At 44.5% G+C, this 14,685-nt stretch overlaps 1 protein-coding gene across 6 annotated transcripts in view; it reads right to left on the reverse strand.

Annotated features, from left to right (window-relative positions):
* Nucleotides 1-14,685, reverse strand: part of fmnl1a (formin-like 1a) — a 226,604-nt gene that overhangs the window by 53,095 nt on the left and 158,824 nt on the right. For all 6 annotated transcript variants that reach the window (XM_073070697.1, XM_073070696.1, XM_073070692.1 and 3 more), the window contains 7 exons: nucleotides 14,201-14,275; nucleotides 13,202-13,312; nucleotides 11,867-12,016; nucleotides 10,648-10,749; nucleotides 8,241-8,478; nucleotides 6,896-7,222; nucleotides 2,549-2,673 (listed from right to left, as the gene is read on the reverse strand). In XM_073070697.1, the coding sequence (XP_072926798.1) occupies nucleotides 2,549-2,673; nucleotides 6,896-7,222; nucleotides 8,241-8,478; nucleotides 10,648-10,749; nucleotides 11,867-12,016; nucleotides 13,202-13,312; nucleotides 14,201-14,275 (1,128 nt within the window). The remainder of the gene's footprint in view (nucleotides 1-2,548; nucleotides 2,674-6,895; nucleotides 7,223-8,240; nucleotides 8,479-10,647; nucleotides 10,750-11,866; nucleotides 12,017-13,201; nucleotides 13,313-14,200; nucleotides 14,276-14,685) is intronic.

Below are 14,685 nucleotides of genomic sequence, written 5' to 3' on the forward strand. Positions count from 1 at the left end.
GACAATGTGGTGCCAAAGGATCGGCTCCTGCTTTGGCTCCCTCTCCCCCATATGTTTGACGTCACTAATTTCCACTGCCTCTCCCCTGCAATGAGTTGCTGGTCGAGATATCCTGAATATGAACAAGTTACTGCTCATTTTCAATAGAGCATAGGAACAGGCCCTTCAGCCGACAATGTTGTGCCAAGCTAATTAAATGCCTAATGAAACTAATCCCTTCTGCCTGTGCAATGTCCATACCCCTCTAATCTCTGCACACTCCTGTGCCTTTCTAAGAGCCTCTTCAATGCTTCTATCATAATTTCCTGCCAGCACCTACACTGCATATCTCCTTTGACCTTTGCCCATCTCAACTCAAATGCATTTTAATCCTCGGAGAAAAATACCAGTTGTTGACTCTATGTATGCCAGATATCCCCTCAGCCTCCTATGCAACAAAGAAACCAACTACGTTTGTCCAACCTCTCCTCTCGGTAATATCTTGGCTTCCTTCATATTCTCCTGATAGCCATCCATTAGACATAAGAGTAGAATTAGGCTATTTGGCTCATCAAGTCTGTTCCATCATCCTCCTCAGCATCACTCCCCAGCTTGTCCCTGTAACCTTTGATGCCATGTTGAATCAAGAACCCATCAATCTCTGCCTTAAACAGACCTAACCAACTGGCCTGTTCTAATAAATGCCACAAATTCACCCTCTGGCTAAAGAAATTTCTTTGCATCTCTGTTTTAAATGGATGGCCTCTATCTGGAGCCTGTGCCCTCACATCCTACACTCCCCCACCATGGGAAACATCCTTTCCACATTTGCACTGTCTAGGCCTTTCAACATTCAAAAGGTTTTGATGAGATCCTCCCTTATCCTTCTAAATTCCAATGATTACAGACCCAGAGCCATCAAACATTCCTCATATGATAGCTCTTTCACTCCTGGAATCACCCTTGTGAACCTCCTCTGAATCCTCTCCAATGCCAGCACATCTTTCCTAAGATGAGGAGCCCAAAACTGTTCACAATACTCAAGGTGAGGCCTCACCAGTACCCCAGCATCACATCTCTGCTCTTGTATTCTAGACCTCTTGAAATAAAGGCTAACATTGCATTTGCCTTCTGCACCACTGACTACCTGCAGGTTAACTTTTAAGGTGTTCTGCACAAAGACTCCCAAGTCCCTTTGCATCCAAGATTTTTGGATTTACTCTCCATTTGGAAAATAGCCTGCACATTTATTTCTACTAGAAAAGTGCATGACTATACATTTTCCAACATTGTATTTCATTTGCTACTCTGTTGCCCATTGTCCTAATCTGCCTAAGTCTTCTGCATCCTACCTGTTTCCTCAGCACTACTTGCTCCTCCACCAATCCTTGTATCATCTGCAAACTTGGCAACAAAGCCATCTACTCCATCATCTAAATCATTTATATAGAGCATAAAAAGAAGCGGTCCCAACACCAGCCCCTGTGGAACACCATGACTCACTGGTAGCCGACCAGAGAAAGATCCTTTTTATTCCCACTCGCTGCCAGCTACCAATCAGCCAATGCTCTAACCATGCCAGTAACTTTCCTGTAATACCATGGGCTCTTAACTTGTTAAGTGTGTGTGGCACCTTGTCAAAGCCCTTCTGAAAGTCCAAATATACACCATCCACTGCATCCCCTTTATCTATCCTACGTGTAATCTCCTCAAAGAATTCCAACAGTTTCATTACGCAAGACTTTCCCTGAAGGAAATTCTATCTTGTCATGTCTTTCCAAGTATTGCATAACCTCAAGTACTCCTCTAGCACAATGCCCGAATCCAATGATTTTTGAAAGATCATTACTATCGCCTCTGCAATCTCTACCACTACCTCTTTCAGAACCCTAGGGTGCAGTTCATCTGGTCTGGGTCACTTATGCACCATTGGGTCTTTCAGCTTTTTGAGCACCTTCTCCATTGTAATAGTAACTGCACCCACTTCTCTTCCTTCACACCCTTCACCAACTGGCACACTGCTATTGTCTTCCACAGTGAAGACTGATGCCAAATATTCATCTAGTTCATCTGCCATCTCCTTGTCCCCCATTACTATTTCTCCAGCCTCATTTTCTAGTGGTCCTATATCCACTCTCATCTCTCTCTTATTTTTTTTTAACATACTTTAAAAAGCTTTTACTATCGACTCTGATATTGTTTGCTCACTTGCTTTCATAGTTCATCTTTTCCTTCCTAATGATTCTTTTTGTTGCTCTCTGTAGGTTTTTAAAAGCTTCCCAATCCTTTGTCTTCCCACTAATTTTTGCTTTGTTGTATGCCCTCTCTTTTGCTTTTACATTAGCAAAAATCTCTGACTTCCCTTGTCAGCCACTTCTTCCAGGGATGAAGTTACCTCTGACTTAAAGGTCAGTATGTTGAACACCACAACACCACTCTCTGCCTCAAGTGAGCCTTCAATCCAGAACCATAGACAGGACACTACAGACAAAGCCAGGCTGGCAGCACACAATGTCAGCCACCAGTCACATGTAGAGTTCCATCCTTTACATTGGCAACAATGTCTCACCTGCAGCAGCTTCTCATCATCCAACTCATGGAAGACTGTTCCATCAATTTCAGTGGGTTTCAGTGCCACCCAGTTCAGGAGAGGCATTCGGAACTTAGTTTTAATTGGCTGCTTTACCTTCAAAGCTGAAAAATAAATAGTAAACTGAGTGATCTTGAACAAACTTGGCCAACAGATCTCACCCTGCATCAGGATCCCAACAACTTTAAGTAGAAAGTAGAAGGTAAATAGAACAGTTTTAATATGAAAAGGTTCAAAATTTACCACAGGAAAAATTCACAAGTGTCATAAATATACACAACATACAATAAGGCCCTTTGGTGCCTGGTACCCAGTGCAGACTGACCTTCAACCATCAATTTAGACCACAGTTCACAACCTGGGGTCCACAGACTTCTTGGTTAATGGTAGGGGTCAAATAGCATAAAAAAGGTTGGGAACCCCTGATTTAGACTAATCTAATTTGTAATTTTCCCCATAGTCTCATCAACTCCACCCAGATTCTACACACATGCTGTCCTTGTTCTCATTGATAACGATGAAGACTTGGAGTCACCATATTTGTTTGAAGCAGCCATGAGAATTTGGATTAGAAACAAATCTTGAGTTTGCAACTGAGCATCTACCTCAGCACCATCTGCCTGTGGTGCTCCTCATCCTTGATTTGCTTAATCTATAGATCTCCGTTTTGAACAAACTCATTGAATGAGGGTCTACAGCCTTTTGTGGTAGATGATCTTAATGATTCACACCCTCATTATGAAAAAAATAACCTTGTCCCAGTCTGAAGCAATCAACCCCTTATTCTAAGACTGTGACTCCTCAGCCAAGAGAACATCCCCTCTGCATCCAACCTGTCAAGCCCGGTCCAAATTTTCTACATTCCAGAGGATATCATCAACTGGAGATGTGTTGCGTTATTTCTACACCTGTGGTCTCATGATGTGTTTAAAGTCTAGCCAACGTTGTGATGTCATCTTTTAAAAATTTATTTATTGAGATATAGCGCGGAATAGGCCCTTCTGTCCTTTGAGCCATGCTGCCCAGTAACCCCAAACTTAACCCTAGCCTAAACATGGGACGATTTACAATGACCAATTAGCCTACCAACTGGTACGTCTTTGGGCTGTGGTAGGAAACTGGAGCACTCAGAGAAAACCCACACGGTCATGGGGAGAATGTACAAACTCCTTACAGGCAGCTGCGGAAATTGAACACAGGTTATGGAATTGTAAATCATTTTGCTAACCACTATGCTACCATGCCACCCTATCTTCTGAAACAAGAATAATTTTGTAATAAATTCACTTGCCCTCAAATGGAGAAAAGGTCTCAGATAGTGATGTGTGCTAGGTTGGCAGATTACCCATTAAATTCCACCCCTATAGCAAAAAAATGGGTAATCTTACAGACTTCCTCATGGGAACATTAAGCAATGTCTCCATTTCTTCAGTGGAAGCATCAACTCTTAAAAGTACATCAATTGGCAGCAGGATGGCAATGGTTAAAAGAAGTTTAACTTTAGGGCTGATTCTCTGATTGGTTGCTCCTGGTGAAGAGAGGCAGCCAGCAGGGGGACCTGGTTGTGGAAATAAGGGCTCTCACTGTTAGATTTTCCACTCATTAAATACCACCAGCAGGGAGCTGATGAAACAGGGAACAGTGGGATTGAAATCCTAGTGGATATTTTTAGCAGGGATAAATTAGCACATTTTTAATGATATCTGTTTAATTACCAGCTTCATTGAAGGACAGAACATTAAAAGCAACAAAGTAATTTTAGCATCACTTTAATGTTTCCGTTGCTTGTCACACAGCAGATTTCAATTCATAAGGGTTGCTATGTGTTTGGTTTCCCAAAATGACAACTACTGTGTCAAAATCATTCCACAGATTCCTGTGGTCCCAAGATCATTAACACTTTGGTATAAAATGAGGCAAGAAATCTCAATAGAGAACTCAAACTGATTGTACTTTTAGTTTTGCTTTACATACTAAACCTGCCAGTCATATTCACTGAGAATTGCTCCTTTGCTTAAGGATGCCACAGTAGTGTAGCGGTTAGTGTGATGCTATTACAGCTGGAGCACTGGAGTTTGGAGTTAAATCCAGACATCATCTGTAAGGAGTCTGGACGTCCTCCCTGTGGAATGAGTGGGTTTTCTCCAGGTGTTTCTGTTTCCTCCCACTGTTCAAAGATGTATCAGTTAGTAAATTAATTAGTCATTGTAAATTGTCCCGTGTTTAGGTTAGGGTTAAAATGGGATTTGTCAAAGGCATGTGCCTCAAAGATCCATAAGAGCCAATCTGCGTTGTATCTAAATAAATAAAATAAATTAAAATACACTAAAACCATTAAACATCATGGTAGTCACATAGGGACAAGTTTGGAGAGCAGAAGTTGCTGTACACTGTAAAGTAAGATGGGATGTTTAAGCTCTGCTGTCTGATGACTCAGGCAGCAACCGGTTGAGCTGGTACCACATAGCTCCAGCATCCACACTGTCCCAGGGTGCTTTGGTTCCCTCCCACATCTCAAAGACATATGGATCAGTAAGTTAGTAGATAAGGGTAAATTGTCCTAATGTACAGGAGAAGGGAAAATGTTGGGGAAGATGATGAGGATGTGCAGAGAATGTAATGGTTGCTTGATGTCTGGCTTAAGGGCCTGTTTCATGCTGTATAACTCAATGACTCTGTGTTCCAATCATCAGAACATACCGTCATTTATAACCAAACTTCAATGCCATAGCTTGAACACCCTGAAGAGGTGCAGGAATGATTCAGGATCCTGAGAGATACCAGTAAACACACCAGCAGTTCTTTTCAGTGGATTTTATGACACTGCCTTTGAGTAACTCATTCCTTCTGACCTTTGGCCTGTTCATCCACCAGGTAAAGCACTGAAGGACAAACAAGTCCTGTCCGCAGCCCTGGCAGTGTGATCTGGGTGAGCCACAAGGGCTGGATGCTACACAGCAGCCAGAATATCACAAGTATCAGAAATGCCAAGTTTAAAAGCAGTGATGAATTGAAAGTTAGAGTGCCAAGATATACCCAACACTTAACCTAGTGCAATTACGACACGAGTGTGGTACAAGTACTCACTTGGATCCTTCTGCAGTTTTGACAGAACATGCAAACACAGCAAATCAGCGGAAACACCAAGGCACCAAACACTTCAAGTGTGATGAAGAGATTCACCATTGTGACACGTACCAGCCTACGCAGCATTCTGAACTCATACAGGTTGCACAGGTTGGCACGTGACAAACCTTCTATAAGGAGCGTCAAGCACCTTCAGTTCTCACTCTTCAGTTCTAACAGCACATGTTATCAGCACACTGCTGAGGTAGACAATGCCCAAAGAAAGCCATATGGTGCTTGCCACCATGCAGTCCTGGGTCTTTACTTTCAATAGCTGCCACACCAACCCACTAGAGTTCTTAGATGAAGAATTCCACTGTGTGACGGAGCAATGCATATTTAGAAATGGCCTTCAGGGAGGTGAACCAGTGACTTCAGCATCTCCAGCAGCACAAAAGCTAAGTTCAACACCAGACATCCCATTCTGAGTCGGATGTTGACCAAGTTGTACTCTGGCATAGACAATGGTGGGAATGGCAGCACGTTACCAGCTCAAGATGCCAACTGAATGGCAACCAGTGGCAAGGTGATGACAGGCAATGATTTTGTTTCTCAAGTGTCTGGGGGGATATTTGAAAGATCACCATTATGTGCTGTGTCGTATGACATGGGTGATCATGGTCCATAATAGAGCTATAGAAAATTATGAGGGGTATAGTGAGGGTGTATGCATACAGGCTTTTTCTGCTGAGGTTGGGTGAGACTACAACCAAAGATCATGGGTTAAGGGTGAAAGGTGAAATATTCAAAGGGAATCAGAGGGGGTGGGGGAGAGACTTTTTCCACTCAGAGGGTGGTGCAGGAGTGTAATGAACTGTCTGCTGATAAGGTAGATGCGGGTTCAATTGTAACATTTAAGAGAAGTTCGCATAAGTACATGGATGGGAGGGGTATGGATGGATTTGATCTGTTTGCAAATAGCTAGGATTAGGCAGAAGATCAGGTCAGCATGGACTGGGTGGCCTGAATGGCCTGACTCTGCTGTAGTGTTCTATGAGTCTAATTGGTCAGTGGTAAGCTTCCAGGAGGTTCTGACCTTTCTGACCTCTCATTAGTCACCTGTTTTAACTGGTGTAAAGCTGCCAAAGTTTCATGATGTAGAGCCTGGGTCCACAAAGAGGAGCAACGAACACAACACTCGACACAGCATGTGATCAGCACACTGCCAGGGTGAATCAGCACCAATCGCATGACCCTTACCTGCGGTGACCTTCGTTGCTGCATTGAAGAAGGATCCTGATGCTCCTGGAGCGGGAGGGGGTGGGGGCACTCCTGATGGGAGAGCCCCAGGTGGTGGTGGGGGTGGGGGTGGGACTCCAGCTCCTGGGAGAGGCGGCGGTGGGGGCGGGGGTGGTGGTATACCTGCAGTCTCACTGGCAGCCACATTGGGTAGAGGAGGAGGAGGTGGAGCGACGACGGTCTCCGCTGATGAAGGGATGGGAGGAGGAGGGGGAGGAGGGGGATGATCTGCTCCTGAATTGTCGGTCTCAGTAACGTCACCCTGAACAGCTGGCACCGGACGAACATCTGTCAGAGAACACAAAAATGCACATTACAAGAAATAATTTGGAAAATGTGTAGCTCGGGTGGACGATGGTTAGGTTGAGCAGTTTTCTGATCTTGGCAATTTACTTGCAAATGTTTCGTCACATCATCAGTGCACTGTTAATTAATCCACAATTAACAGCACACTGATGATGTCTCCTTGTATGGTGACAAAATGTTTGCAGGTAAATTGTTAACATCTGAGAACAACTCAACCTAACACATTGCAAGACGTAACATCAGTCTGTCATTTGTAATTTTGGTCAGTTGGCAACCACTGTAGAGGATTTGGGACTTCTATCTCACTGCTCCAAAGACCTGGGTTCAATCCTGTCCTCTGGTGTTGTTGACCTGGAGTTTACACATTCTATCTATGACCACCCACATCACAAGGGCATGAAGATTGGTAGGTTCATTGATCACTTTATGCCATCCTCAGTGTGTAACTGAGTGGTAGAACCTGGGGAAAGTCGAGAGAATATAGGAAATAAAAGAGTTAGCATAAATGGTATTTGATGATCACCATGGAATTGAACGATCAAAGGGCCTGTTTCTGAGTCCTCCATGACTCTGCGTAAGTTAATGAGAAATATGCTCAGGTTTCTTTGCAGCTCCACTGACACTTTGGGAAGACCATGGGCTAGTTATAGAGTGAACCAGTTAAACTCTGCTCATTTTTCACAAAGTTTCCCCGGGAAGGATTCAGAGAAAGAACAATAATCATACTGGTTCCACAAGTCTCAGTATCCTAAGAGTTGCTCACTTTAAAATATCCCTCTAGTTCTGCACTCCAAACTAAATATAATTGCTCATTCCTAGAAATGTTTTTTTTAAAATTATCACATTTTCAGCTTTTCCACAGTGAAATGGAGTTTAGTCCCATATCACAAAGAGAAGTGATTCTGAGACACTGGACCAGGACAGTGATAATTTAACGTGTCTCTAACAGAATCAGCTAAGTTCAGAGGGCAGTGATCTGTGGAAGATTTTTGCTTTGTACCTTGCTTGGGTTCAGGCTTGGCTGCAGGTTCTGTGATTACAACTGTTTCCTTCACCACAACTGGAATGATATCTATGTTGAGGTCTCCGTTGTCTCCACGATGGATCTTGAGCAGACCCTGCTGTTCCATCTGTAAGAGTTTCTGCTCCAAGGAGCTGTGCTGCTGGACCAATTTGTTACTGTCTGTCACCTGTGCCTGCAGAGACTGCAACTTTGCCGTGGAATCGCTGTATGTATCCTGTGGGGGAAGAAAGATCCCCGTTAAAGGCCAAGCTTCACAAAACACTAAGATTTAAACTTTAACATCAGCACAGATAATGACAAACAATTGAAAACTGGATTTTCCTGTTTTAAATAATCTATACCTCATAAGCTCCTTTACCATTCCTATCTGTCCAGCCAGGTCTCTCTTCCATTGTTCACTTTTTCCATCTACCCCTTCCCCCTCCCCCATCTAGTCCTGCCCGCCCATTACCCACATACATATCCAACTGCTTTTCTTCGCCCTTTGTTCACTTTTCCTAATCCCTCACTCCACCTACCCATCATCCCTTCCTCATCTGGTTCCACCCATCACCTGGTTTACCCCTCCCTCTCACTTCTATATACTGGCTATTTTCCCTTGGCACTCTCAAATGTGAGGCAGTTCCTGACCACCCTTTTCCACCACGGTTGCCACATGACCAGCTGAATTAGAATAGACAGAGAGTCATTGAACAGTACAGCACAAAAAGGGCCCTTCGGCCCATCTAGTCCATGCCAAACTATTTAAACCGTCTAGTCCCATCAATCAACATGGGACCCATAGCCCTCCATACCCTTACCATCCACTTACCTATCCAAACTTCTCTTAAACGTTGAAATTGAGCTCACATCCACCACTTGTGCTGGCAGCTCGTTCCACACTCTCACCCCCCTCTGAGTGAAGAAGTTCCCCCTTAAACTTTTAATCTTTCACCCTTAACCCATGACCTCTAGTGCTAGCCTCACCCAACCTCAGTGGAAACAGCTTGCTTGCATTTTCCCTATCTATACCTCTCATAATTTTGTATACCTCTATCAAATTTTTCAACAGTCCTTGCGTTTTGGCAAAACATAAATTTGGTTTAGGGTAGGATTAGTTCAAATGAGGAACTGATTATTGGTTTGGACTTGGTGACCTGAAGAGTCTGTTTCTGTGCAGGTGTGACTTCAGCATCAGGTGTCGATGGTCGGTGTGGGCCGTAGGGGCAGTTTCTGAGCTATATCTCTCTAGTGTCCAGGAGGTAGAAAGATGGGTGTAAGTGAGAGGCTCAGTGATCAGGATGCTCCAGCCTGTCCTCAGCCTGTGACCATCACCTGCCCAGTTCCTGTGGGCTCGAAAGCTACCACTTTGCACATTGCTAGTTCCAAGACTCCCATTTTATTCAGATAGGGGAATGGTCTACTGGTGTGTGGGAGCAGAGTACATGCAGAACATCTGACGAAGATGATAGCAGCCAGAGTTCAGTGGAATCTCCTGGAGTTGGGCTGTAGGGAGTTAGTGAGAGAGGGGTGGGTGGGGGCAGGGCCAATTCATCCAAGCGAGCACAGAAATTGGAACTTACCCTCCATAGGTTCTCTGGTCTTCAGTGACCCCACCCCACTGCACTACCACAAAGTCAAGCAAATTATCTCTTCTCACCCTCTACACTCCCCCCGCCCAACTAAAATAATACATCATCGAGGTCCAGAATTCCTACTGGTGGAAGAATTGTACCTCCGACCAGTGACTGTCACATTTTTCTGCTCGAGACAGGGTTGAGAACACATGGGGACCAGTAACTAAGCAATTGGCAGTTTGCAGGACATCAGCCTTGGTTTTAACTCTTTCACTGCACTATGCTCTGTCTAAAGGGAGGAGGAACAACCTGGTGCTTTGGCACTTCTGCTGCCCACCCTCCCAGCCCTGATTTGGTGATCCAGCATTTTTTCACTCTTTTCTTAGGCCCCTTCTCTGACCTTTCACCTCAGAGTGAGGAAGGAGCTCCCTCACACTGTCTCTGGTTTGACCTTTCACCTCAGAGTGAGGAAAGAGGTCTCCCTCATTGTGTCTGGTTTACTTCGGCAGAAATTTTATTTTTTATTTTATTTATTGAGATGCAGTGCAGAATGGGCTCTTCCAGCCCAGCAGTTCTCGATTTCACCCTAACCTAATCACAGGACAATTTACATTGACTAATTAACTTACAAACCGGTACATCTTTGGACTTTTGGAGGAAACTGAAGCACCTGGAGAAAAGCCAAGCATTCCACAGGGAATAACTCTTTACTGAAGACACTGGGACTGAACTCTGAACTCCATGTAGATGGGAACAGAGTTCAGTGTCCTGCAAACGTGTCCATCCCTGGCACTGCATAGGCACATGACAGCTCGCTAAACACTCACCTTGAGAACTTCCACCTCCTTGTGGGCCTGTATCAGCTGTTTCTCCAACTCCGCAATCTTCATCATGGAATCATTCTCGGCTTCCTGCAGCTTTTCCGTCAGCTGAACAAGGTGCAAAAACAAGAAACTGAATCTTAAACAAAGAAGAGAAAATCTGGAAATCACAGTCCAAAATGTCGACAGTACTTTTTCCCCATAGATGCTGCCTAGCCTGCTGAATTAATTCAGCATTTTGTGTGTGTTGAACTGAATTTTAAACACCACATAGTTAGGATGCTATATGACAACTTAATTATCCTCCAATTGTCTCTTCCTCACTCTAAGAAATTCCAGCTGGGATAACCAAGCTTTACCCTAGCATATCTGTTGTGGAGCACACAGCTGGAAGCAAATTGAATATTTAAAATCAAAGGCAATGCAATACTCATTACAACAGGGAGTGTGCAGGGAAAAGACAGGGTCTGTGGGAGTGACAAAAGAACTTAGTCAGCTCCATCGTGGTTACTGGCCTCCTCAGCATCCAGGACATTTTCAAAGAACGATGCCTCAAAAAGGCAGAGGACATGTCCTCTCTCATTGAATGTTTATGGTTCAATGTCCATTCAGAAATTTGATGGCAGAGGGGAAGAAGCTGTTCCTCTTCTCATTGCTGCCATCACAGAGGAGGTACAGGATCCTGATGAGACACACTCAATGATCAGGAATAGCCATCAAATTTCTGAATATATAGCTTCAGAGAGCTAGAATGGACTGGTAGGGCAAATGGCCTCATTCTGGCCCTGAATGATTCAAGTGCACTGCTCCCACCTAACATCTCAGGTATGAACCATTTTTTCTCAGTCACTGGGAGAAGAGGACACAACTGACTTGGGAATGTTTTGACAGACTCCCAGCACACCCATGCCATGGAACCTGAAATCTCTTTTCATACAGCATACCTTCTCTACCGGGCAGCAGGAATGCTTCAGAAAATATCCACAATGTGTTTTTAAGCTGCCTTAAAGTGATGGTAATTTGGTTAAATAATTAATATAGTTGAGGTAGGGGTTTTTTGGAGTGATGGGTTGGGTTCAAACAGCTGAGAATGATTGCCAGGGAACCAATGGTCTGTCCAAGGTGCTATATAGGGGAAGAGGAATCACTGTTTCCAGTGGCATATGGTCGAAGTTTCAGCAGCTCCTGAGCTTTACTTATGAGAGAGATTCCTCAGAGTCAGTACCTGATTTACTTGTCCTTGCAGTTCCTCAACGTGTTCCAGCACTGCATTCTTGGTCTCTGCATCCTCCAGCAGTGCACCAACGTCAAACACGTTATCCAGGTACGCCTGGATCTGAACCTGCAGCCTCTCACTTTCCGATGGCTTCAGTTTCTAAAAAAGTGATTCAACATGTTATTTTACTGGTTGTGCCACGACAAATGGGAAATCAGAAAACAGACTGGGGTCAGTGCTCTTCCTGTGTCAAACCTCGCCTAGGTTTGCTTCAAGCTGCTTCTAGTGACAGTTCAACCTGCGGGACTGTTGGGGATAAGTATATCTTTGCACATGTGAGGTATTTGAATTAGAGAGTCCTCATCTTGAAAGTCTCATTCCCCTGGAGCAGAAGAAGAATAAGAATTCCAGTCTGTAATGTACACCTCTGAATTAATGTCACTATGCAACTAACTTTTTAACAGGATAGCACCAAGGTAAAGGAGGCCATTCTAATTTTGGCATGAGGTTACACATGACTGTTGTGTATTTTATATTTTAATAATATTTTATATTGTAAATATATTGTTTAATAAAACATTCTTGTTCGTTCAAATAATTCATTATGGTTATATGTGTGAAGTATGTGAATGGTTTAAGTCATTACATCACTGCGCTCAATGGCCTAATTCTGCTCCAATATCTTAGACGTGGACACCTTGCTTGAAGTACAAAATGAAGTTAGACTCTCATTCCCACTCTCTTGTTTTCCTTTCAATTACTTTTTATGTTTTCGAGTTAAAAAACAGGACAACGAAGACCTGGCGTTTCTTTAGCAACAATCGAATTACTTCATCATGGGAGAATTTGGAGCACCTTGAACACACAAGAAACTGTGGGAAAAATGGCCCCCGAGCCTGCCCTGTCATTCAGTGGGATCCCAGGTGACGTGATCGTAGCTGCAGCTCCAATTTTCCATTGTCTTCCATAGCCCTCAACTCTTCTAAAGTCTATAAAATTTGTCCACTTCACCTCAGACTCTATCTAAAGACTACGCCTCCAGAGCCTGACAAAGATTCATCAAGAGAGACAGCACAGAAACAGGTCCGTGGTCCCAGTGATTCTGCAACAACTACCAAACCAACACTAGTCCCAAATTGTTTATTCTCCTTGCATTCTCATCAACTCTATCCCATGCCCCCGCACCTGCCCCCACCCCCACGTTCCACCTGTCACTGCACTAAGGGATGTGGGAGAGAATGAGAGCACCCAGAAGGACAGTCACAGAGAGAATGTGCAAACTGTACACACATTGCTGCTCTACACCTCCCCACCCACTGTGACCATTGTGCTGCACTCTCTTACATTGAGGTACTCGTCCAGTCCCAGCAAGGTGAATTCAAACTGCAGATGGACCCGGAAGTTCATGTCCTCGACAGAATGCACGACGATGTTAATGAACTGCATACAGGCGACCTGCAGAGAGGGATTAAAGTATACTGGGGTTACTGTCCAGAAAGGTAACTGGCTGGGGGATGAGGGAAAATGTATTATTGAAAGGGAGGAGAGGAGAGGAGAGTTGGGAGGGGTGGAGGCAAGGGGGGGGGGCCAAGAGAGGGGGAGGGCCGAGAGGGGCAGGCGAGGGAGAGAGAATAAGTGTGGGAGTGAGTCACAGAGAGAGTGAGAGTGAAAGAATGCGTGAGAGGCAATGAGAGAGTGAATAAGAGTTAGAGTGAGTGAGGGAGGCGACACTATGCCAAAAACCTGTACCAGAAACAATGTTATTCTTCCAGGCCATTATATTTAAACTGAGTCTGCCTCTGCGGCTACTGGCGGGGCACCCTGTGACAGACAGTATGGCTCCATTGACGGGGCCTTCAGCCAGCATGTGCTCACTCCTGTGAGCTGCCTCACGCAATGGGGGACCATCTAGTTGAACTTTTGCTGGCTCTGAGACCCTGTGGGGAGTTCCTGACTGCTCACAACGTTGCAACAACTGCATTGATTTCAAAAACTGTGAGCACACGGTTGGATGAGAAATGGTCTCAAAGAGGTCAAGCATTTGAGGAACAGATAGGAACACTGCTAGGAGACGACCATCCAGTCTAGCAATCAACAGTCATATCCACCTTTCACAAAACCCCAGTCCCTTGTAAGCAAGGTGGGGTTTAAATACTCACTTCACTCATAGCCCCATGGTTAGGGGGTTAAGTTTTCTTAGCCACAATGGGCACATCAGGGGTGGAGTACACTCCAATAGTACAAGGGCTTGGTTATAAAATCAACGAAAAGTGTTTTCTCAGGAAAAAATCTATAGCGAAGATAGAACCTCAGCCTGGGAAACTCTCAGCCAGTTCAACATACCATGAAGTCAATGTTGCTGTCCTCATTCCGGAAATATTCCATGAGCCTTTCAAAGCGCACCTTCTCCTTACAGACCTGAAAGAACACAGCAAGAATTACACACCCTCACCTTGATCACAACTGCCCCCTTTCCAAAGTCACTCATTCTTCCCTTGTGATGCACCATCAATAACTCACGCTGAGACTTAGGAAGTGAGATATCGGCTTTTATTGACTGAAGAACAACACTACATCCTGGGAAAATGAGGGAGAGCAGCAGACCACAGTCGCCTTTATACAGGGGTCTGTGGGAGGAGCCACAGGAGCAGTCAGCAGGGTCTGTGGGAGGAGCCACAGGAGCAGTCAGACAGGTATATCTAGTTCACCACACCTTGCAGAGTTGTTTCCTTTTCTAAGGACGAGGCTGCAGGACCAAAGAGTTCTGCTGCTGATGGAGGAAACTACACATCCCCACCTCAACAAACTGCAGACCAAGTATCAGAGTA

This window comes from Hemitrygon akajei, chromosome 18 (genome assembly GCF_048418815.1).
Source record: "Hemitrygon akajei chromosome 18, sHemAka1.3, whole genome shotgun sequence".
Taxonomy (NCBI): domain Eukaryota; kingdom Metazoa; phylum Chordata; class Chondrichthyes; order Myliobatiformes; family Dasyatidae; genus Hemitrygon; species Hemitrygon akajei.